Raw genomic sequence first — 27,102 nt, 5'->3', positions numbered from 1 at the left:
GTGTCTATAATGTGTCTGTGAAGTTTCAGGTCAAAATACCCCTCGGATCATTTATAATATACCTTGTTGAGAATGTAGCTGTAGCCGTTTTTGCACCTGTACCTTTAATGCAAATGAGCCTGTTATCCACGCCCACTCAAATTAGGTTCTCCCCACCTACTCTGCATTTCTCAAATCATGATATCAAATCAAGTCATGTAAAAAACAGAAATGTGCGCACATCTAGAAAATCTTGAAGGCAGGTGCACGATCAAAAAACAAACATAAGTAGCAAAAGATTCAAAGTAAATCGGCACACTGCCACTTTAGCTCTCAAAAAATTTTAATGTCAATATTACAAAATCACAACGTTTCGACCGACATGGTCTTCATCAGGTGAACCTGATGAAGACCATGTCGGTCGAAACGTTGTGATTTTGTAATATTGAAATAAAAAATTTTTTGAGAGCTAAAGTGGCAGTGTGCCGATTTACTTTGAATCTTTTGCTATCAAATCATGTCATCTCATGATATATTTCTTTTTTGTGAATTCAATCAATCAATAATTTATATACTGTATTTTCTCACTTTAATCAAAACTGCAGGGCTTATATTTGATAAAGAATGTAAAATATAAAATAGATGTTTAGCAACTATAAAACACTTTTTAAAACCTATAGCAAAACTATTACAGGCCCAACATTAAATATTGTTAAATAAAATGTAGGGCTGCACAATTAATAAAAAAAAAATTGCGATCTCGATTCGACCATACACACGATCTTAATTCAGCTTTTCTATGATTCAGCCAATTATTTTTCATGTTCAGGAGAAGCGTTAAGGCGGTCAAACAAATCTTTACATTGTTTTACATACATTGCTCAGCAACATGGACACCTACAAATGGTGTTAAAAGTATCACATACTGTATTTATAAGATGTAATTCACCCAAAAAGGTCATTTATGTCTTAATGTAATGACGTTCGCAGCAGCAAAATCACACATGAGCTGACGCTCTGTTTCCTTACTACCAAGAGGACATGCGTGTGCCCACCAATGATGTCTACTTTAGTGAACACAACCTGCATAGGCTGTGAATAACAGGTTATAAAGTTGTAAATAACGTTCAGTTTGTTGCACAGAGCGATCATTAGGCAGTCTCACGGGAAGTATGATTTGCATGTATGTTTTTTTTTCTCAAAGTGACGGCAGCCATGACATGAACTGCACTTGGCAGTGAAAGTGAAAGTACTCGCATCATATCACGTTTTAGAGCTATGATTACGACAACCATCGAATTAGTTTTTTCTTTCAAAGCGAACAGAAAGTGTTGTGCGTGAGAATAAACGTGTAACTATTAGTATAACTACTCAAGCCTATAATGTTCAATATTGTCTAAGAGGGAATCTGATAATGTCAAATGTCTCATTTAGCCAATGGAAAAAATGGTCTAATAATGTTGTCAATGACAAGCATATGTCTTAAACATAATAATTTAACTTCAAAATTATTCATATTTTTGTATTCTGATGTCATAATATTACTGTGAATTAACAACCAGGACAAATTTAAAGTCTGTTCAAGTCACAAAGTTTATATCAAATTTATCATTTTAACTTACAGTTGACCTATACACAAGCCTAATATTATTGTTGTTTTGCCATATTTTTGAGAATAACAATAATAAAAGCAGACTAATATTAACCTTTATTTTAGATCTACAGAATCCTGAGAAAATTGTCATCTTGATTTTAAGCAAGAAAAAAATCATGATTCTCATTTTAACCAGAATCATGCAGCCTTAATAAAATGTAGTTTTTCACATTTTCACTATGCTGTTATTCACATTTTTGCAAATGATAAAAAAATGCAATTTTTAAGTTTTTAAAAATAAATAATAGAGCATAACATGAAGCAGTATACATTTTAGACCTACTTTAAGCTCAATAACCTCCTAATTTGTTAATTATTAATCATTTTTATGGTAGTAGTTGGATTAAGGAGCTGGGTAGGATTATGGATGCACTTTTTAAGTACTAATAAACAACTAATAGTTTAATAATAGGCAGATAATAAACCACTAGTTAATAGTGAGAGTCGCTACTTAAACTAAAGTGTTATGCACTATTTTATTCATCCATACGTTTGTGTCAAATTACACAGCCTTAACTTACAATAGTTTGAGATAGTGTACCCAAAAAATGGACAAATCAACAGTCAAGTGATTTCAAACATTTTATGAGCGTCCTTCTTCTGCTGAACACAAAATAAGATATTCTGAAGAAAATTAGAAACATGTAACCATTGACAAAAACAAACTCTATGTAAGTCAATGGTCAAGTTTTGAACGTGTGTGTTTTCAGGAGAAAAAGTCAAATAGGTTGATGCTATGTAAAAGATGACAGAATTTTCATGTTTGAGTGAACTATCTTTTTAACAATCAACTTTGATGTTGATGTTGCAATCAGTTTTAGCACCTCTTTCTATTTCTGAACTCTCTTGAAAACATACAAGTACCAAATAATAAAATCTGGATTCACATTTATTTGTTTTAGGGTAAAACTGAGTGCACAGTTAACATAACTAAATATTTATCTTCATACATTTATCAAAACAGGATTTTAATTGGGTAAAGACCTGATTGAGCACTGTGAGATAGTAATGTCCTTAAATCGTTTTTTTTTTTTTTTTTTGAACACTCTTTATTTTAGTCTTTAGATTTGTTCCTTTCTCTCCCTGTGCCGCTTTAAATCATGAGGTGTGTGATAAACTGTTTTTATCTGAGCACTTATGGCACAGACAGAGCTATAGACTCTTGTGTGTGTATGTTAGAGTGAAAAGTCAAGGGATTGGCTGGACAGTGGGATTGTCATTAGCGGCAGCTCCGATTGGATATAGTGAAGGCCTATATTTGGAGGCCATGACAAAAAAAAAAAAAACGCTCTGCTTCACAAGCGGCATTTATGGCTCTCATCACTCCAAAACCCATACAAAAATCAGTGGAGAGCTCTTTTAATCACAATTTGTTGTATTTTATAAATTCTGCCTTAGATCTGTTGAAAAGAGACAACCCGGACAATCCACAAACTGTAATGTAATTTATCGCTACAGTAAATAAAGTGGAAGGCAGTCATGAATTGGCCTGTCACGATGTTTGTGTTGTAATATCTATTGCATCAAAGTATATTGTGGTTTAAGGATATTACTGTCTTTTTAAATTGTCAAAAATGCTTGACTTTTAATCTACAAGCTTTGAAAAGTGCTTAGATTTTGGATAAAGTTCTTGAAAGTGCCTATAGCGTGATCTGCCTTTTAAAAAAATTAAAGTAACATACATTTCAGATGCAAATAATTTGTTATTTGAGATTTTATAAGAGTAAATGACAGAAGTTCAGTGTTGGGCTTTGGGTAAACATGCCATCAAAATTGTTTCTTAGAATACTATTCTATAGAATATAACAAATAGCATGTGAAATAACGTGAATAAATATGTATATGTAGGTACAGTATGTACTTTCCCATATTTGGATGCAAGATTTGAAAAAATACCTGGAAACATTTTGAAAGCTGTTTAAAAAGGTGCAAAGACCCTGAATATAATACAGTCTTTCAAAGAAAATGTTTTATTCTTAAGTATATTTAAAACTATTACAGTAATTTTAACAATTTTAATAATTAGCCATTGGAATCAGAGTATCAAAAAGTATATTTTAAACAAATACATAAATAACAAAAAAGTGCTAGGTAGCAAACTCTAGAAAAAAAGTACACGTTTCACAAGCAATGTTAGCATTTAAAGTGTCACGGCGGATCCGTTAAAGTTGTTTGGTTCTCTATTAAAAATCTACCATAGTAATTTATAACAAGCACTAAAGTGTTTTATTAACTTTTGACACTGATATTTCCAATAGAGATCGGAAGAGATGAAAGATGCTGTGCAATCTGCTAAAATGTTGCTGCCGTTGGCTTTTATGTATGGATGATATATATAACATAACCAAAATGTCCCTGTGTTGTGCTATAAGTTAATTGGTCAACATTGATTAATATCACAGGCATAGTCATGAATAATTGGATAGTAGTTATATTTGCTTATATGTTTCATCTAAATCTGTTGTACAGCAACTTTTTTTAATACTTATTTTTCACTAAGACAATGAACAGTCTGCAGAAACACTTTGATTGACATTCTCCTTTTGTACTTCATACAAACCTTTGTACTTCATTGTTGAGTATTTTGAGCTGAAATTGCACATACACACTCTAAGGCCTCCAGAGATTTATTTTACATCTTGTAAAAAGGAGCATAATCGGTCCCATTTAAATGCAGTTAGATATCAAGCTTTACTGATCAGTACATAAACCTTTTGTAGGCAGAGCTAAAAGCTTAGTACAATGAATCAAAGATAATACATAGCTGTGCCACAAAAAAAAAAAAAAAAACGTTGTTAAATGTAATAATTTATCTATTATTTTTAAATTAAGAATGAATATTATAAAAACAGTCCAAAAACTTCCAGGTTGTAGAGCTGTGCAATTAGTCAAATTCATTTTCCCCACCCAGAGCAAATGCACGACTGCCGTCTGTGTGTGACAGACAGTCTTACTAGCCAATTGAGTGAGCACACTTTTATTCTGCCCAATCAGAATAGTGCAACAGAACTACTCAGAATGCCCACAATAAAAAAAACAAACAAGCAGTAAAGCGCAGGATCATGGGGTGATGGCGTCTGCTGCTTTAAAAGCATTAATAGATTAATTTATATAAAAAACAGCTGGGATTTTTTCTTTTGCTGATAACACTTTTATAAATCATTGTCAGTATAGACGTGGGAAGATGGTCGAGATGTTACTTTCAAACATTTTACATAACCTTTGATAGTCATACTACGTCAATTTCTCAAGTAGAATTAGAATAAAATTAACAACTTACAGCATATAAACCTCCTTTTAACGCTTGACCAGGGTAAGAGTAACATTAAGTGTAAAAGTTGTCTTTGTGTATTTATCAATTTAGTGCTGCTTAATATCAGTTCATAAGCACTTGTAGTGTGCACTCTGTTGCAGAGGAAACACTCACAACGGTCATTAAAGTACTGTCACATATTGCACAAAAATGTTTATGGCTTCATTGTTCATTGTGTGTATTCTCATAATTTTGCAGTAAATCATAACCCAGACACTCCTTTCCTGTCAGATTCACCTAATGCTAGAATGGCTTTGACAGAAATGGCTCAAGTATGTTTGCTCTTGTAAGGTGCTATTTAAGATGCATCCAGTTTGTTCTTGCAAGTGAGAAATTAGGGTACGGAAGATTTACTGCTGCTGATTTGCTCTACTTTGATATTGCGGCATGTGCTGTGAATTATGGGATCTCTGTCAACGCTGTCATCATTATACTCTTTAGTGCTGCTGATTATATGCCATTGTTTCCTGGAATAGTGGCTTTTAAGTGCCCTTGAGAAATGTCTGAACTAAATACCAACGCACTTATGCTTTCTACATTTTAGGGCTAGACAATAAGATCCAAAACTTTCCAGTTGCTTGTAAAATGTTATTATTTGTTACATTGTCAGTTCATTTAAAATGATTAGTCAGTGATTTATCATAAAAAAATTGAACGTTTCAGAATGATCTTTCATTGAACTTTGTCAATCTCGAGATTTAAAGTGATCGTTAATTTAAAACTGAAGAGTCTGTAATTATTTACCCAACTGATTTTGACAAACCTTTTTAAGTTTCAACCTTCTGCTTAACACAAAAGAAGATATTTTGAAAAATGTCAGAAACCTGTTAGCATTGACTTCTATAGTATTTGTTTTTCCTACTATGGAAGTCAATGGTTACAGGTTTCTAATATTTTTCTAAATATATTTTATTTTTAACAGAAAAAGGAAACTCGTAAAAGTGTTGAAACCCATGAGGCATTGTAAATGGTGTGTAATTTTTTTTTTTTGTGAACTATCCCTTAGTTAGAGATAAAAGCTCATATTTTCACTGTAGTCTTCAATCCCACTGCATTTATTAAGAGTACTTTATACTAGGAGATAAAAAAATAACTTTTTAAAATTATAAAAATCCTTAAATGAGATGATTGAATTTTAATAAAATAAAGCCAGTAATAAATTAAATACAACAATAGATCAAATGTTTTAAGTTGCACAATTGTGTGTATATGTGCTTAAATTTCATGTTTACAGTATACTGGAGTAATTTATTAAATTAAACTACTTTTGAACAGTTATTTTATAGTGCAATAACAATTCACAATTTCACAATTTGTACTGTATTTTTAACTAAATAAATGCAGCCTTGGTGAGCAGAAGAAGCTTTATTTAAAACATTAAAAAATTGCACTGACCCCAATCTTTTGACCTGTAGTGTCTATATTTTTTATGCCAAAAATAATTTGAAAATAAAAAAACATCACATTCCATTAAGAGATATTGTAAATGTCTTACTGTAAATTTATCAAAACTCAATATCTGATCAAAACTTCATTTAGACGTCTTTACAGGAGATATTCTAAGTATTTTGAATTTTTTAAACTGTCAGATTCCAGATATTCAAATAATTGTATCTCGACCAAAGATTGTCTTATCATCTTTTTGTTTTAAATAGCTTGTGTTTGTTCTTCCAGCAGTGAAATTTAACCACACTGAACTGAACTAAACTGAACTTAAAACCTGAAAACTTGACTGACAGTTTAAATTTCATTTGACTAGAACTTCTATGTTATGCTGCTTTGACACAATATACATTGTAAAAACGCTATAGAAATAAACATGAATTTAATTAAATGTAACTCTTTTTTTTTTTTTTTTTTTTTTTTTTATGTTTTGTGATCCCGGGTTTCATTTGCCGTTTGTGTGCATTACACTAATAAGAGTTTCCTATGGCAGTGTACATATTTCTAATTATCTCTGTTGTGTTTACTGAAACAGATGCCAGTCTACAGCATCGCTCAGTGGCCAGTCGGCAGTACTGCACGGTGTCCACCAGTGGAGCGGAGCGCCGCACATCTGCCCCTCCTGTCAGCATCGAGTCTCCTCGCTTTCACCCTCACGCCAAGGGCAAGAACATTCGGCTGGATGCACATCTGCGGCGGGCCACCCGCAAGAACAGCTTCTGCAATGGCATCACTTTCAGCCAGCGTCCTGTGCGCCTGTATGAGAAGGTGCGATTGCGCCTCTCAGGAGTCCACACAGGCTGGAGTGGGGCTCTCCGGTTTGGTTTCACCACCTTAGACCCTGGTGAGCTTTCCTTAACTGACATACCCAAATATGCTTGCCCTGACCTGGTGACGAGGCCAGGATACTGGGCCAAGGCTCTGCCCGAGAGGCTGGCCATGCGGGACAATGTTTTGGCCTTCTGGGCAGATCGACATGGCCGGGTCTTCTACAGTATTAATGACGGAGAGCCTATTCTCTTCCACTGTGGCCTAAGTGTTGGCTGCCCTGTCTGGGCCATCATAGACATCTACGGAATTACACAGGAAGTGACATTACTGGGTAAGTATACACTACAGTCTAATTAACTCAGAAGTTCTTTAATTAATGATGTTGAATAAAGCATCAGCTGGTGGAAGAATCATTGCTTTACAGCTTTGCTGTATTAGTTCTCTCAGTTGGATTTGCATTCCGGTTTAAATGAATAATACACAATAATTGTAAAGTGTAATATTAAAACACTGATGTGCATTAATATTACCATGAGCAACATAAGCAAAGAAGGTTGCAAAATTATTGAAAAGATACTGCACCCAAGAAAGAAAATTCTGTTTAATCATCGTCATGTCATTCCAGACCTGACTTTTTAAAATTTCTTACAGTTACAAATAATATTGGACATGCCAATATTATTCTGGGACAGCTTAAAGTGAGTAGACTATTGAATTTAATTGTCATTTTGGATAAACTTTATCTTATTTATTTATACCCACCAAAATGTATTAACATATAGGAACAATCTTCAGTTCTGCTCCAAAATACTGGATAATTATATACAGTTGAAGTCAGAATTATTAGCCCCCTTTGAATTTTTTTTTCTTTTTTAAATATTTCCCAAATGATGTTTAGCAAAGCAAGAAAATTTTCATAGTATGTCTGATAATATTTTTTATTCTTGAGAAAGTCTTATTGGTTTTATTTGGGCTATAATAAAAGCAGTTTTTAATTTTATTTAACACATTTTTAAGGACGAAATTATGAGCCCCTTAAAGCTATATATTTTTTCGATTGTCTACAGAACAAACCATTGTTATACCATAACTTGCCTAATTTTCCTAACTTATTAACCTAGTTAAGCCTTTAAATGTCCCTTTAAGCTGTATAGAACTGTTTTGAAAAATATCTAGTGAAATATTATTTACTGTCATAATGGCAAAGATAAAACAAATCAGTTATTAGAGATGAGTTATTAAAACTATTAGGTTTAGAAATGTCATTAAAAACCTTTTTCTACTTCAATTCAGGGGGCTGATAATTCTGACTTCAACTGTATCTTTATAGTTTTAAACTTTCAGATACTCTGTCATATATTTTATTAAGTACTGGTCAGAATCATATTTTGTTAATTATATTTTCATAAATATGTCAAATTTATTAGCCATTGTGTGAAACTTTCTATTTCAGATATTTCCCAAATGCTGTTTAATGGAAAGATTTTTTTCGCCACTTTTAAAATCACGTTTTTAATAACAAACATCTTTTGATCTTAAAAGTTAATAATATTCTACTACCTATTGTGCTTAAAGTGCAATGCAATATTGATACATTTTTTTCTTTTATTCCAGCCAAACTAAAGAACTAAAACTTTTTTTTTCAGCCGAAAAATATAATAGTTAACACAGTGAAAGACTTCCTTGCTCTGTTAAACATCACTTGGGTAATATGTAAAGATTAATTAAAATTTTACCGAAGGGCTAATCCTTTTCACTTTAACTGTAAGTTGCTCTGAAGGGCAAAAATATCTCACCAAAATTTTGACATTTTATTTTTGCAAATGTTTCAAACAATAAAACAGATGTTTTGCTTATTTAATGTTTTTTTTTCTGTATATAAAATGTTATTTGTGAACAGGTTATCAAAATGAATCTCGTCCTTCACCTATACACCATCAAGTGGTTGAAAGTTAAACGTTAATTGTTCAGTAACTCTATACCACCAGACTTAACCTTTTACATTAACAAAAATTGTAGAAAGATGAAAAAAGAGGTTTAAAATAGTATTGTATTCATTAGCTCTATTTAAAAATGCTCATACATGACATCATTGCTCATGTTCAGTGGAGAGGCTTACAGATTTGCCATATGCCAGTGGTTTTCATAAACTTTTTCAGCTCTAAGTAGGTCAGAGAAGGGTCATCTGGGATATGTCACTCTGGCTGTCACACTTAAAGCTTTACTTCAAATAAAGCTAAATGTAGATTTGTTCCCTGATGATTATAGGCGGCCATGTAGGTTGCAAACCTTAAAACTTGAAAGCCTTAATAAACACTTGACTGCAGCAATGAAACATGCAAAAAGGAAATGAGCAATATCAAACGAGTAGCAGTGTGATATGGCTGTGTATCTGCACTGGTGGGTGGGGTGTGTTGGCTCAAGACTGCAGGCCAAGTGCCGTATTGTCCCACCAGTAACTATACACAGCCTCATAGCACTGCTACTTCTGTGATATGGAGTTTATACAACACTTCAATGGAATAATTGTGTATATAAAAAAAGATAACCAAACAGAGTCTCTAAATCCTTTTCTATGAGGAACTACTTTCTTCCACCTTTTATTCACATCTGCAGCAGTTGACAGAACAGCAGAAACCAAGGCTACTTCACAAATGTCATTTTAGAGCTAGTATTTGAATGTTTCTCTAGCATAATGTCTAAAGAAATAACAAAACAGGAGATTTTGCTCACATTTTAAGATTATAAGGCTGAACAGCATGCAATGCCACCATTCTAGAGACATTTCCCAGTATTTCTTTGTTGCAATCGGGATATCACAATAATCAACCCAAGAAACACTACCAGACTATGGTATAAAAATACAGCACTACAACATACAAAAGAGAGAGATCAAGTAAGAAAGACACTTACCTGTTTTATAATGATGTGATCAGCTGTAGTTTGAAATACACTGATCTTTTCTTCTCTAAGGGCTTATTATGGGGTCTCAGTCGCCATCTTGTGGCAGAACATCAACCGTCTTTGCTCTGCTCAGTGTGACAGGCTGATGAACGTTGACATGCTGTATCTCCGAAATTGTAAATATTTAAAATGGGCACTATCCTAATAAAAAAACTGCATAGTTGCAATCTAAACAACTACATTCTTGCCTAAAAAGCCTCAAAAGTACATTATGTTGTCCAACAACTGCAATATTTGTCAAACTGTAGTGAGTTTATCAATCTGCTGTCAATCTATGTGGGCGGAGTAATAGAAAAGGGTGAGGAGGCTGTATGTGTGCTGTTATTGCAGAATATCTCACACCTATTATCCAATCAGAATCAAGAACCAGACAGAACTGTTGAATAAAAAGAAATATACTATTGTGCTTAGTGAAGTTGTCTTGTTTGAGACACAGATTATAAGCACAGACTATGAATGTTGCAAAAATTTCACAGTTCTATACAGGATGAGAGTTGCCGTACTATTACAAGCATATACAATCATAACTGTGAAAAAATGGATTTCTTTAGCTATGTTTTCATTTAAAGATGCGAGTTAAACTCAGACACAAAACTGAAATATTGAATAAAATGTTTAAGAATAAAGCACCATCTATAAGTTTCCATTCATTGAGTCAAAGAGAACAAAATAACCACTTTATGTTAAACTGGCACCAAATATCTAAGAGAAAAATGGATTTTGCTGCAGTAGGAAAATTTAATATGGGCCTTTTTGGGGCCTTAATGGGACTTTTTCTAAAATAAATAAATATTAGCACCTCAGAAGAAGTCTGCGAAATGCAATTAGTGCGCAGTGGGATGAGACTGCTCTTTGGAATCGCAGCCATTTAATTACGGAAGTCCTAAGAGGCCTCCTAAGAGGAGATTAGTAATTATTATTAATCTATAATTGATCGTTAGTTTAAATGAAGATAGATCACAGGATTTTGTGGAAATTGACATCCCTACATACCAACTCAGTTATTTTAAACGAAGAAATAAAAAAAATCCTTCTTTTGCACTTTTGAATCCATCATTTTGTATTATTCTCGTCAATCCTGCAACTCAGAGCTGCTTTGAACAGATGCACGGTGCCTTCCTCATATCTGTAGAATAGCATGTTTAGCTGAACTAAATTGATTTCTATAAAAATGCCTCAACACTTCCATACAAGCCTGTGTAATCATTGCACACTTAACCTGGGCAAGTCTAGGGCATCCAGGCAGAAAAAGGTCTCCTTATACATTGGCCAGATATAATAATACCAATTAATACATAAATAAAAGCAGAAAATAAATTGTGATCATGAGAAAACAACTTTTTGTTATGTCGAAATCACAAGATAATTAAGCCATTATCAAGACAAAACAACAGAGAAAAAGTATTTTAATGCATGGCCTCTTAGAACTTCTGTATTTAATAGAGTTCTGGAAGGTAATAAGACCCAACCACTTTAATGACGGACTTTGACAAAGCAATTTTAAAATGACAAAAAAAACATTTCAGATGTTTTGCAATAAGGTTGACACTGTCCCATCGCATCCATTTTTGTTACCACATGACCTGTTGAAACAAAATCACATGATTCACTTTTATTGATGCACATGATGTATGTTATTCAGTAAATGTGCTTCCATTGTAGTTTATGCACATTTTTTTCTTAGCGCATAAAAATTTTATCCTACACAGTTGTGTGATATTCCAAAATGTGCATAAAAATAGGTATATAAAAACATAGCTATAGTCAACTTGGCTTTAAAAGGAGGAACTAGCAGAAGATAGTTTGAATAGCTGCCATAAGAGCTTGTTTTACTTGATTAGATAATGGACCCTCTGGTTTTGTTAGAGTCACTTCCCAGAGGCACACAGAATGGCTGAATGCCAAAGAAAAATCTCGGGTGAGGTGCCGTGATTCATTTTCCCAGTAAGACTGATGGCTCTAAAAAGCGCCAGTCAAACGAGGCCTAAATATTCACCACACATCAAAAGTTGAGTGTACTGGACATCTGTGTCTGTGTGTGTGTAAATACTTTTCGGACATTGAACATCCTAAATCTAAGAATGGGAGTCCGTGAACTGAACTCCCTTCCTTTTCTGTCCTAGTCTCTTCTTTCTGGCTCCTTTGTTTACATTGTGTCTGGCGAGATCATTGACCATGTTTGGTCAGAGCCGCTGTGTGGTTTTGGAGTAAGGGTCCCAGCCTCCCTGAACAGCTGAACCCGTACCCAGACCTACAGAGTAGCGATGTTTTGCCTGGGTTGACAGTTGCTTTGTTGGCTCGCAAAGATGTATTTATAGGCAGAAAGATTTATTGAGCTGTCATAGGAAATTAGTAAACATAGAATCTGACGTTTTTACACCATCAAAACAAATGTTTCAAGTGAAGTCCCTGTCACACTGAGCATGGCATTATAAATCACTATAACACTAAACTATTGAATCCCATTTTCTTCACTATTTCTTGCCACAGAATTGTTTAAATGTTTTTTTATTTGGTTGACAGTTGACATTGTTCTTATACACTTTTTAATGCAACAGTCCACTTTTTTTTGAAACAGGCTTCTTAATATCGGCTGATAATGCTCCTTCAACAGACATTTAACTGACTATAAGAAACTTTGCAAGTACATGTCAACTTACATTAACCTTAACCCTAACCTAACAGTAGATCTAATAAAAATTAGTTGGCATGTAAATGCAATGTAACTTAAATTTAACAAACGGACCATCAAAATAAAGTGTGACCCAATCTATAAACGGTCTTTAGTCTGTAACCTAATTATTAAAACTACAATCAATTTTAAATCCTTAATAAATTTAAGATAATAAACTCCTTAATGATTTGACTGTTTGGTAATCTCAGCCTCAGATGTCATGTCCATAGGCCACTGGCAAAACATCTAAAGCACGTATGACACAAAATCAGTTTCATAGTTCATGGTGGAATTCTACATGCCCCCCGGGAGATGTGTGTGTGTCACATGCTTTAATGGTTTGCCTCCATATGTTCAAAATATTTATAAAAAGCTGAAACAAAAGCTATTTGTTTATTGGAAAATTAGTACAAATTTGTTTTTTTCTGTTTCTGAAATTTATCTTCATGCCATAATCTTGTCTACCTTGTCTGTTTGCCTGTTTGGTCTCTCGCAACAAATGATATCTTGGAGCCAATAGCTAGACTGTACAATAGGGCCTATAAGATACAAAACAGACTTTCTGGATGGACACATCACTGTTTTGATCCATCACTTTTTAATGCTTTCAAAACTACATTATGAACACAGGGATTAAACTGTACTTTAAAATTTTAAATAGTGCTACCTCAGCAGCCCTTTGTGCTTTGGTACCAAAACTTAACACAAGGACTGATCGTTCCACCAGATTTGTAACAAATGGATGTGTGCCATTACCGGCTTTTAAAAACTGTTATGGACAAAGATCTTTCTTTTATGTATTCACAGAAGCCTGGAATGAGATCCCACAACATCTAAAAACAATACCAACACTTTTTTAAAAATCACATGCTCGTCATCTGAAGGTCAACATTTGCTGTAGCCACTGAGATAGTAGCCTGCTTTTCTCTATTTTACATGTTTGGTGATTGATTGTACTGTGTTGATGGATGAGATGTCTGCTGTTTTTATGTTCTGCAGAGCAGGAACCTACTGAAAGTCAGGCCTGATTATCTTTTAATCTTTTCCTCGTTAAAAAAAATTTAAACATAAATTGGTAAGCCCTTTTTATATGGAGAAAGAAAGCCATCATGTTTAAAGTTGTGACATTTGGCAGTGGCACTTATCGTGATCATCTAAAAAGATTACTTTTAAATTTATATGTATTTTTTGCCATAGACCATTTAAACTACATCAAAGAGTTTTGTTCTTGAGTACAAAGAGTATGTTATTGTAAGGACAATGATGTTACATTTTGGAACAGCCCTAAAGTTGACACAGAACAAAACTTATTGTGACTAGTGCTTTACATGTCAGTCAGAAAAACTTTGGGTGGTCCTTGGCCAAAGAAAGCTGCTATGGACTCCAGACCTTCTGTTGTGAATTCAAGACTATCTGTTCCTCAGCTTTTCAGACTAACGTGTTACATAATTGTCTGCTTTCTGTCACCATAAACTGGCCATAAATCTTGTCACAGTTAACCTCTTCAAAAATCTACATTTTAGTTTATTAAATGCTGCTGCAGTTCTTCAATGCTGATCCAAACTATATTCCAAAAGCTTCCATGTACAGGATTTTGGTCTAGTGAGTAATATATATGTCTTGTCTGAATTTAAAAGAAGTAAAAGTACCGGTCATCCACTTTTCTATGTCTCTAATAAACTCTTATAGAGACATTTCACCTGCTTTTGGTGAAATATATAGCTGTAGTATCATTACCATAACCATGGTTTCCGCTACATCCATTCTTCCATGGCGGGACGCCACACCAAATTTCATCCCGCCACGGCTACATTAGAGCTTCTCATTGAAAATATTCAGTCGTTGTTTTTTAATAGCGAGTAAAAATCGCACCAAATCGTATAAAAAGGTAATTGAATTATAACAGCGCAAACTTTTCTGTAATCGTAGTAGTGCTGTGCATTTTTTGTTTAACCTTTTAAGGTGACATGCTGACTGACTGACTGGTGCATGAGGCCAGCAAACACGACGTACTGTTGCTTTCAGTTAAGATGAACAGTTTTTATAATCATACTTTATAGATAAAGGTCTATGGCTCTGCATACAATGACTTTAACTTGCTGGAGTTTATAGCCCTTTACTTCAGGACGCATTAATGTCGCTCTGTAGGTCTATTGGAGACATTCTTAAATATTCCTAGCAAATCTAATAAATGTTGGAGACATACTTGTGTAACACTTTACAATAGGGTTCATTAGTTAATGCATTTACTAACATGAACTAATCATGAACAACACTTGTACAGCATTTATTAATTATAATTGAACATTTACTAATGCATTTTATCATTCAAGGCCACGCTTTTTAACATTAGTTAATGCACCCTGAGTTAACATGAACTAACAATGAACAATTGTATTTTCATTAACTAACGTTTATTAATATGAATAAATACTGTAGTATATGTATTGTTCAATGTTTGTTCATGTTAGTAAATGCATTACTTAACATTATCTTATGAACCTTATGGTAAAGTGTGACCCATACTCGTTACATAAATGCAATAACTCATATCTCAGCAGTGTTTATTTGAGAGTGTACAAGAAAATCTGCACTTGCGCAACATACAGTAAGGGTGTGCAAGAAGTTTTTTGCACAAACAGGAAATTGGTGCACAAGCAAAAGATTCGCATGCTCATATTACATGAATGCGATCTCGATTTGTAATGCTGTGCTGATGACATTTGTCATTGAAATAATGCTATAGGTAGTTCTGTGTAAAAGGTCTGCCACCACAGCTGGAAAAAATCCTAGAGGAAGCACTGAGAATGCTGCAAACTAACGCCAAGTTTCTAATAATATTGCCAAGAGGCAGCATGTACATTGAAAACAGGATAGGGTCTAAGACAGGTCCCTGTGGCATTAAAAGGATCGCAAAAGAGCCCTACATCACTAAAATGATTCACAAATGAAAATTTTCAGTTGAGTTTATTACATTTATACTGCAGCAATAGTGTATTGATCTGCTAGTCAGTGATATTTCAGATCCCCTTAATGTTTTTGCATAGTGATGCATTTAAGCTTGTCTATATAAAATTTCACATGGTTAAAGAATTTATTATGTACATTGGCATAATGAATATCCATATAGCAATGAATATTAATGTGTATTCTGTCACGTTTGCCATGCAAAGACGCGGGCACTTTGTGTATGGGTGAACTTTGTTATGACATTTTGTGTGACTCATCTTCTTACTGTAGTATTTCTCACAAACGTTACATGAGATCTGCTTCCTTCATGTCTGTCACTGTGCTGTTTCTCTGACGCAGCAGGAAACTCAGGCTGTTTCTCAATATGCGTTGCTCAGCAATCTTGTGCCCTTGTGTTCTCGTGTAACATCATCATCACCCACCAAAGCTCAGTTTCAAAACTCAAGACCGCAAGAACAGAGGATGTGTAAAAAGTTCCCGGATGTGTTCTTGGTATTGCAGTCTTGTGCACCGAACTCGCACTAGAAGTCCCAGAAGTCATTGAGACTAAATAAAAGAGGTGGGAAGTGCAGCATTTTAAATAAATTTATTATTAAAGGTCAGAGATATAATCATTTATATCAGGAGTTTCCCTAAATAAGATGTTGCAAGTAAACATTCATAAAAATCTTAATAAAGTCATAAACACATTAAGGGTGTTTATCTGCTGAAATTTGTATTAAAATCTTTTTATTTGTATTGTACAAAGTATATTTGTAAGGTTTTTGTGCATGTTATATATATATTAAAAAGGGGAAAGAAACAATACATTGTATGAATGCTGTAATGTTTAAATAATTTATTTTGAAGAAAAATGAGTGAAGATGATGTGACCATCAGAAAGAACACAGCATCTCATTTATTGAGAACGTTACAGGACGTGTTCTGTTCTCACGGGTACGCCTCCCTAGTTCGTTCTTCCATGGTGACCTGGCAAGACCGGTCTTTTGTGTTCTTGAAATCGAGAAACCGACACACTCTGACATGCACATGGGAAAAGTGGGCAGGGAGAACTAGCTCATTTGCATTAAAGGCAAAGGCAACAAAAATAGCTACAATGTGTCCTGAGCTGAAAATTCCAATATTCTGAAAGGTATAATAAATAATCTGATGGATATTTTGAGCTGAAACTTTACAAACACATTCTGGAGACACAAAAGACTTATCTTAAATCTTGAAAATGGGGTAAACTGTGTACGATTTAAAGTTTAGTATTTATGTTTCATCAGGTTATATTAATTACTCACTCAAACCCCTTTTCCTAGACCTCTCTACTTAACCATGAATTGGCCTGTATTTGTAGTTTCAACCTCTCACTTGTGACCCAAATGAACTGGAAGATCTTGGAAAGAGTTTTACTATTGTTGATCCTCTTAACTAAACATAAATGACTGCTGCAGCAGAGGGAAGAGTTTCTATCAACTTAGATTTTACAACCACTGTCAGTTCTTTAAATAAAGACACAGAATGTTTTTATAAATCTTGGAACATAGTACATGTGAATGTTCATTGTGTTTTTATAGTCACTTTGGTCCTATACAGTGAAGGTCAGGCAAGAAAGCACAGAGTAAAAAGAGTGCAATGTGATTCTCAAAAGACATCATGCGGACCTGTGCCAAATGTCAGACCAAGATACGAGACACCAGTCTCATCTTTTTCTAATGTTATCCTAAACATCTGTTGTTATGCCTTTAGAGTGGACAGTAAAAAATAATTATTACCTTTATTTAGCACTAGCTTTGCACAGCAGATTATATGTTCTAAAAAAGGTAAAGGCAGTCATTTTTTTCCTCGTAGGGAGCTATTTATTCATCATTCCTTCATCACAGCATGCTCAAAAAGTGGAGGGTAAATGCACTTTCTGTCAAGCTCATTACTAGGGAGAGCAACAAACAGACACATAGCAATTTTACAGACAGAACTGCCTCTAGACCAAAATCAAGACAGTAAAAAGGCATACTGTCATTATTAGAGCAGAAGGATTGAAAGTGTTTTCACTTGTTATCATTTGTATCGTCTCACTGCTCTCTCTTTCCTCTTTTAGAGAGCACATTTGCTGAGAGCGTTGGTGCGAGCTGTCTGAGTACCGCCCGACTCAGTGCCTATCTGCCCCAGAGCAACCACGACTCTGCCAACTACAGCAACAACCAGCTAGAGACCAACCAGGCTGCCGCTGCAAAATTTGCCACACTACAACTTAGCAACTACAACCAGTTGATACCTTGCTGCTCCACCTCCTCTACCCCCTCCTCATCTGTCCAGAGGCCTGCCCGCAGCCTTTCCTTGCCTCTCGACGTCGACCTACATTTTCACCCTGTCCGAGGCCCTGATGTGGTTCTCTCGAATGATCGCACAGTTGCTTGTACCCACTTTCTAGACAGCAGCAGGACTCTGATGTTCAGTGACAGACCTGTCCGGGTGGGTGAGACTCTGTACTTGGAGGTGGGCCATCTGGGCTTGCCGTACTTTGGGGCTTTACTATTTGGCATGACCTCTTGTGATCCTGGTACTCTTAGTGCTGGGGAGTTGCCAGCAGACCCAGAGCTGCTTCTGGACCGTAAGGAGTACTGGGTGGTCTACAGAGGTTTTCCTGTGCCCACAGCAGGTGATGTGCTCAGTTTCACCTTTCTGGCCAACGGGGAGGTACATCATGGGGTCAACGGAGTGGCGCGTGGTCGTCTCCTGTGTGTCGACTCCTCTCAGGTTCTATGGGCCTTCTTCACGCTGCATGGAGCCGTGAACAGACTCAGGATATTAGGTAGGCAACTTTTTCTCAACAACAAGTTATCCTTAAGCTTATTTGTTGGTACCCTATGCCCTCTTAGTGTAATAAAAGACAGGTTGAGTACACAGGAACTAAACAATTTAAAGTTTTAGGTTATTAGCTGTATACTATTAAGCAGAACCCATTAAGGCTGAGTTATACTTTCCCCTGGCGCCACGTCGGGGACCTCTGCTGACTGCGTGCGCACCTTACAAAATGGACGAGGCTTTTATACTACGCATTGGCCGCTGTGATATTTTTTAAACGACAGGGGGCGCTCAAAAGAAAGCAACCGTAAAATCAGACCAATTAACATAGAAGTAGGATGTTTCCGAAAGTATGTCATATCTTTTCCAAAAGTATGTCATATCAATAATATCATTCAAGATTTTTTAACTAATTATTTTCAATATTTTTATAAATTATTTTAATTAGGGCTGCAACTAACGATTATTTTAATAATGAATTTATCAGTCTGTTATATTTTTGATTAATCAATGATTAGGAAGCAATCATTTCCAACCAATAATAATAATAATAATAATAAAAACTAACTAGGTCGTTTTGTTTGGTTTTCAATAGAAAAAAAATCCTCAAAATTAAGTGATTATATTAAAACAAGCAAAATTATTTGTCAATGAGGTAAGAAAAATAATCTTTATAAGATATAATCTCGAACAAAAGTTAAGCATCACTTAATTTTTCCATTTCATTGTCTAGTCTTGATTTAAGATTTTTTAGATATTTGGACCATTGGTTTGGACTGAAAACGAGATGAAATGACTAACAAAGAAAAGCTTTTTTGCAGTGTACATTGTTCATATCTCGAACAGTTCTACCTATTAAAGTTTATTAAAATATCAATGATAACAGAAAGTGGGTTGCTCTACAAAAAAAAAAAAGTAAATTAACTAAATAATACTGACAGTTTTTTTTTTGATTCAGCTCACTCCAAATTAACACATTACTGTCTGGTTAGTTACTGGTTAGTTACTGTCTGTCCTCTTCTTATATGCTAAAAAGGCAATAATGGTCCGACATTCCTGACCATTATCACCAATAAAGTCTAGTGAAACTGGGCATCAGTATATTGTAAACCGGTATATTCAAATATTCCTTTCCGGTTATGAAAGAAATAATTTGTTTTTTCATTTTTTAGTTTTGTAACTATTAAATAATTTTGAATACAAAATTGTAATGAATACATCAGTGTAAAACCTATGAATAGATGTTCTGTAATTGTTTATTAAAACCACCTGGGTCTCCACTTTTGCCTTTTTGGTTTTAACAAACTTATCCTTCAAGTTTCTCTAAACTTCTTAACAAAAACGTTCCTCCTTTCCCACAGCTGTTGCAATTTCTAGCTAATAATTATTGTTCATCTGGTTATCTCTATGATCACGCATGGCCAAATCATAAAGATGTCTGTACAGGTGTACCTGTTTTAGACAAAATCTCTTCAAGTGATTCATATTCAACTCAATATAAAATGATGAAAACTAACTTCTAACTAAACTAACTAAACTTCACTTGAGTCTCAAAATATTTTGTGGGCTTCGCCCGTCGAAATTGTTGCACTCACCATAATCGAACCTCCGCAAACACCATAATGACGTCACATTCGCTGCGAGCACTTAATCGAACCAGTGAATGCGCCGAGTATAAACCAGGCATTAAGGAAAACTGTGGCTTGTTTATTGAAGATGTTGGAAAACCAGACCATTACAATGTTCCAATCTTGAGGTCATGAATGCGCAAATAAGCTTTTTAATATCAGAAACAGATTACATATTTTGTAATCTGAAAATATAACAGAGGTAGATTAAGGCTAGGGATGTAACGGATCAGGGTTGATCACTGATTTGTACCAATCACAACCGATAGTTGGGAACACACGTGGCCTGCTGATTAATACATTTTTTACTGGTAGATTAATCCTAAATTCGTAACTATCACAGAAAAATTGCCACTCGCGTCATTCCAATTCCATGTATGAAAGCATTTATTCTTTCCTGTAAAATATAATGAAGATGGAGGAAGTTGTGGTTGGTTATTTGGGATGTGGTGGGTTTCATTAAAGGTGTTTTCTGTCACTACTTATTTAGCCTGCATCAATACATTCAGTTTAAGCTGCACAATCAATCATTAAAAGATTGGGATCTCAACATTATAAATGATGTTAATTTGCATATGTTTATTAATCTTTTGAATTGCTGCATTAAAATCTGTGTTTGAAAAACTCAAAAATCAATAAAGAGATTTAGTCTTTTGTGTTAATTTTAAAGTTACAGTCAAATAACACAGAAATACTGGCATAACTTAGTTGGCATAACTTAGTAACTGTCACGATCCCCAGCAATTTAAAACACCGTAGATCGCTGGAAAACACCCAGAAGCATTAACAAACTACAAATCCGCCCATTTCATGGACTACAACTCCATACATGCACTCCGCTCACACACACTTGTTCCTGATCCTGACTGATTGCACACAGACCACCGCAGGTTTGTCAAGGACTGATTACACACACTATTTAAGCAGAATAAACACACACTATGTTGCTGAGTCTTGTTTACTGTATAGTGACATAACAACTTGTTTCCTTTGTCTTGCTTTTCCGTGTTTTTGATCCCCGACTCCTTTGTTTGTTTAATCCTGTTTGCTGCCTGCCTTGTGACCATCTGCCTGTTATTCTGACCATGACTCTGGATTGCCCTTATATATCTGTTTGCCCCTGTATTGACCACTGCTTACCTGACCTCGCCAATAAACCTGCATGTGGATCTGCACCTCTGTTGTCAGTGTCACAATCCTATGGTTGCAGTAACATAGTTTATAGTTAAGATAAAACCCCTAATGTTTATGTTAAAGATTAAAATAACCATTATATGCATTTAATGACACTCAAAAATGAAAGTTGTAGAAAGCAATTACATTATTTAACCATTAGGTTGGAGACAACAAGCCATCACAAATATGCAACTGAATAATTCTTTAAAAATGACAAATCTAGCCATGAAACATGAAGTTTTATGAGTGAATAACTGAATTATTTATTGAAAATGAGGCTAAAAATAAATATGGGTTTTACAAATTATTATTGTTAGATTTATACATTTAGCATCATCAGCAACAGTAGTAGTAACAGTGAATTTTGCACAGTACTGAATATTTTACTATTTATTTTTATTCAGCTGGTTATTTCTGTATTTTTAAAAAAAATAAAATTATAGGTTCTAAAATCTGTTTGTTAAAACCGAAAGTGTCTTGCAGTACTGTTAAATAGAAGGCAAATTACATTTCACACCCCTGATCCAAAAAAATGGTCCGATCCGTGACCATTAAGTGATCCAAACCGTGAGATTTGTGATTCGTAACACTATCAAGGCTGTTTTTGAACCTTATGAAATATCATTTCAAAAAGTCAAATTGCTGTCTACTAAAACACCATGGACATTTTTTATTAAAGCTGAAGCAACAGTACAAGGAGCCAATGAGCAGCATGTAAATTAAGGGGGACCTAAAAACAGGTCCTTGTAGCACTAAAAGGGTTGCAAAGCAGCACAACATTACAATTACATGGATCAAAAGGAGGACAACAAGGGGTCAGCATGCCATTTGGGATTGGCCCAAGACCTGAAATAGGTCAGATAAGGAAGACATCCAAAAAATGTACTGTTGGTGAATCTCCAGGAGTTGTGAAGCACTGACCTGTTCATTAAATTTAAAGACACTCTTATCTGAGCTTCTGAGGAGATGCCAACATTGTTCATATTAGGATGAAAGCATTCTAGGATGCTTTTTTAGCAGTACAAAGTAGTTTATCTGTATGCTTTACATAGTGGCCTTTTTTAATCACATTTCATTTTGCATAGAATTTATTTTATAGGTATAAAATATTTGTCTTCAAAACTAATTTAAGGAAAAACCCTTACATCTAACAGTTTGTGATTATTATAAGTTCAGCAATCAAAACATTGATTGGTTTTGCTATTTAAATATATATGTGACATACACTACCGGTCAAAAGTTTGGGGTTATTATTTTTTATTATTACTAATTTTATTTAATAATTTAAATAAAATGATTCTGTTTATCAAGGCGGCATTTATTAAATGTATGTTTTTTACTTATTTATTAAAGATTTATTTATTACTTATTGTATGTAATTTCAAATGAAATTATTGCTTCAGTCATTATTGCTTTTATTACTATTACCAATAATAATATCAATATTAATAAAAATAATAATGAATATTAGAGTGATTTCTGAAGGATCATGTGACTGTGAAGACTGGAGTAATGAAGCTGAACATTCATCTTTAATATCACTGGAATAAATTATTAAATTATATTATAGTTATATAATTATAATTATAAGTTATTTTATAGTGATATAACATTTCTCAATTTTACAATTTGTACTGTATTTTTGATTAAATAAATGTAGCCGTTTAGTGAATGTGGTATTGTTTTCTATTTTAAGTGCACTGTAGAATGACTCATTCTTGAGCTCAATTTAACTTATAGCTTCTTCACTTTAAATACAATCACTATAAAACAGTTTTTCTCCCAGCGTTTCTCATCCCACCACTAGTACATTCAAAGAGGTTCTACAGTCAACTTTAGTGTAACTTGAAGATGGCACTTTACCAGTTATCCAAAATAATTCCCCTCAAGTCCAGTTAAATGATGCCCAACCACACAGGAGGCAGTATATTACATGAGAATGAAAACTTTACATCTATCCGAAGTCCAAAGATTTTCACATATTTTTTCTCACACTTTATTTAAGCTACAATTTATTAATTAATCTATTATTAATAAACAATTAACTGACTTTAAGTTTAAATAAACTCCTAATTTGCTGCTTATTGATAGTTATAATGGTAGTATTATTAGGTAGAGTTTAGAATTAAGCAATTAATCGAAAAGTACTGTAATTAAAGTTAGGGCTGCTTGATTATGGGAACAGTCATAATCACGTTTATTTTGGTCATAATTGTAATCATGATTATTCAAAACGATTATCAGTTGAAGCCAAAAATATTAGCCCTGTGAATTTTTTATTTTTATTTTTATGAATATTTCCCAAATAATGTTTTGGACACAGCAAGGAATTTTCAGTATTTCCTATAATATTTTATCTTTTGGAGAAAGGCTTATTTGTTTTATTTTGCCAAGATTAAAAAAGGGTTTAAATATTTTGAAACCTATTTTAAGGTCAATATTATTAGTCCCCTTAAGCAATATATATATTTTTAATGGTCTGCAGAAGAAACTACTGTTATACAATGACTTGCCTAATTACTCCAATTAAGCCTTTGAATCGCACTTTGAATCTGAATGCTTGTATCTTGAGAAATATCTAGTAAAATATTATGTACTGTTGTCATAGTAAAGATAAAAGAAATCAGATATTAGAAGTGAGTTATTAAACCTATTATGGTTATATATTGGTTGAAAAAAATCTTCTTTTCATTATACATAAATTGGGGGGAAAGAGATGCTAATAATTTAGGAGTGCTAATAATTCTGACCTCAGCTTTATTTATACAGTTATTTTCCTCCCTGTGGGAAATAAATACAATAGTACAAATATATGAAACAAACTGTGCTTTAAGCATCTTCACTGTAAGAAAAAATCTTTAAATCTAAATTATAAAATCTAATTATAGCTACAAACGTCCTTCAGTCAAGAGCCGTGAGGGATTTTGTACTTTTGTTGTTTATTAATGATGTTAACGACAGTCGGCAGCAGGAATATTATGCGCTGTCACTTTAAGAGCAGTACGGTTCTGATTGATGGTTTCACTTTCACATGTCTTTTCATTGTCAACTCATTTGTGTATACATGAAATAAGGGTTCATATGAATAATCACTAAACACCACGTTTTTTAACACAAATTTGCTTTATTTGACTTTTAAAGTACTCACATTAAGATGACTTTAGATGTGTGTGCTCTCTGGGGCTGAGCGCGCACACACACTACAGCATGCGCTCTTTCACACTTTTAAAAACAGGAATGATTCTAATGTACATCAATGAATGATGTGTTTACTGTCACAAAAGTTACATAACAATACATGCTTTTAGCAATTTTCACGTGATACTGAGATTTGCAGAGCAAAAAATGTGTACAAATGGAAAGGTGGCTATATATGATGCAATAATCATTTTTATCTCTATTAATGCTTTTTCATAATTGTTAGAAGCCTAAATCGAAACCGAATATTCCATTGATTGCACTGTCCTAATTGAAATTGACATTCGCGCTACTCAACGTCGCAATGTGTAGTTGCATTTTTTTTTTTGCCTGTGCCGGACCATATGCATGCGCTCAACGCAGAACAGAGCGGGGCCACGTGACTCGTGCGGTAGGGAAAATATTTGAAAAATCGATCTGGAAAAATTTAATAAATTATAAGTTATGCAGTCTTTATGATTGGTTTGATATAGTGGTGACAAGTGTGGACGGCGCGGATGAATTTCAGTTGTTCAAAGTTGATGTTCAATAAATATTCATAGACCGTAGATGGTGTGTGTTTCCTTCAATTTTTAAAAATCAAGTAATGCACCCTTCATTAAAAAATTTCTCACTGGTAATACGTGATCATATTTACTGTACAAAACTTGTCAGTGAACTCCTGAGGGCAAAAAAAAAAGTTAAATAAATAAGATGATCGTTAATTAATCGTAATCGAGTTAAAATATTCAATAATCAAGATTTTGATTTTAGGCCAGATCGTTCAGCCCAAGGATGTCAAATAACATCATGCAGAATATGTGCTTTACAAGTACAAATAATTAGCCAATAAGTGCCTAGTTAATAGTGAGAATTGTCACTTAAACTAATTGAAGGATTCAGTCTCTAAAAACCCCTACTTTTTGCGCTCTAATTGGTTCGATCACCCAGTCTGTTGTGATTGGTACTGTTTGCAGCCCATGTTTAAAACAAAACATCCATTAAAATATATCCATTACTAATACTTTTTCCTGGGAGATTTTACAGGGTGTCCGCAAGGTGTTAAAATGTTTTAAAATGTCTTAAATTTCAAAAACTAAATTTTAAGCCTTAAATTTGCATGTATTTACTGCTGAGGACACAGACTTGGACAAATATATGTGCATACATTTATTTCATTATTGTTTTAATCTTTTTTAAATAATGTTTTATTTTAAAGAGTGGTCATGGTAAAAACAAGTGTATGTATAAAAACTAGAGCTTGCTTGTTTTGAGACATTATTTAAAATATGTTGCTATGAAACAACACACATTTTTCTAACATTTTTATTAATAAATATTAAGTGTATTATTGTACTATTACATGTATTAAATGATATATTTTTTATGAGGTCAATAAAAAAAAAACATTTGGGCCATTAGAAAAACTCCTAAAAAAACTCATTTAGCCCTGTATGAGTCTAAAATTTTGTTTTATAATGGTCTTAAAAAATGTCTTCAAAAGTCTTAAATTTAATTTGGTAAAACCTGCATAAGCCTCGTTTTACATCTACAAGCAGCTCTGTTGCACACCACAGGAAAGGTATTATATGAACAGTTGCAATAGGAGCACTTTAATATTTTGTTGGACTCATTTTGTCATTGTCAGACAAAGATGATATCAGTAGTTCATCAGTGATTGTTGCAAGGAAGGCAGATTTATTCAATTATTCTCTTTTTTGCATAAGGAACGGTCCAGGCCAGCCCACCCACCTCTCCATCAGTGTCTCAAGGATCATCGCCTGATGACAGTGACTCTGATCTGGCTTTCAGTGTCAACAGATCATCATCAGCATCTGAGTCCTCTCTCGGTGAGTCTCAACAAGCGCATTCATCAACTCACTTCCAGCTTTGAACCGCTGGTAGAGGCAGAATGCTAATGAAACGGCTGATTAAACCCACCATGGAATGCATTACAAATCTTATCATCAACTACGGTTCTCACAGTATCAGATGAAATAATAATAACTTAACGCCAAATCTATCTTCACTTTTGAAGTGCACTATTACATACAAAATTAACAAATGTATTTAACAGAGAACACTAATGGTGCATCAGAAATAGTACGCTTTCCTACAAGGGTTGGGTCGATGGATGATGCCATGGTACATTGCTGATGGCTGATAAACATTACCATGCTGAGACAACATTGCAATCTTCTGCCCCGCCCCTGTTGCAGCAGCCACCCGCTCTTGAATAAAATACAATTAGGCCCTATTTACACTATTATGTCTCAGTTTTAAAATAGCATTTTAGAACAAAAATGGTGCCCATCCACACTGGCATTTCATCTACCATTTCTGAACAGATCTCCATGCTCATTATACCGCTGAAAATGCACACCACAAACACACACACACACACACACACACACACACACACACACACACTCTCTCTCTCTCTCTCTCTCTCTCATGTGGTCATGCTTTGAGCACCAAACCCCAGAGTCAATCTTACGCTTTCACACATGTACTTAGTAATTTTAGCAAAAATCTCAGAAACTGTTGGTTGGTTCCTGTTGGT

At 34.2% G+C, this 27,102-nt stretch overlaps 2 protein-coding genes across 3 annotated transcripts in view; one reads left to right on the top strand and one right to left on the bottom strand.

Annotated features, from left to right (window-relative positions):
* Window positions 1-27,102, bottom strand: part of immt (inner membrane protein, mitochondrial (mitofilin)) — a 905,839-nt gene that overhangs the window by 445,062 nt on the left and 433,675 nt on the right. The window lies entirely within an intron of this gene.
* The window catches only part of neurl1b (neuralized E3 ubiquitin protein ligase 1B), a 79,852-nt gene that overhangs the window by 45,740 nt on the left and 7,010 nt on the right, over window positions 1-27,102 (top strand). For both annotated transcript variants that reach the window (XM_087280504.1, NM_001326539.1), the window contains 3 exon segments: window positions 6,925-7,491; window positions 17,852-18,565; window positions 26,267-26,389. In XM_087280504.1, coding sequence (XP_087136630.1) covers window positions 6,925-7,491; window positions 17,852-18,565; window positions 26,267-26,389 — 1,404 coding nt within the window.

This window comes from Danio rerio, chromosome 14 (assembly GCF_052040795.2).
Source record: "Danio rerio strain M-AB ecotype USA chromosome 14, GRCz13ab, whole genome shotgun sequence".
Lineage (NCBI taxonomy): Eukaryota > Metazoa > Chordata > Actinopteri > Cypriniformes > Danionidae > Danio > Danio rerio.
Note: the sequence above shows the minus strand (reverse complement) of the source record. Positions and strands in the feature narration are given on the sequence as shown.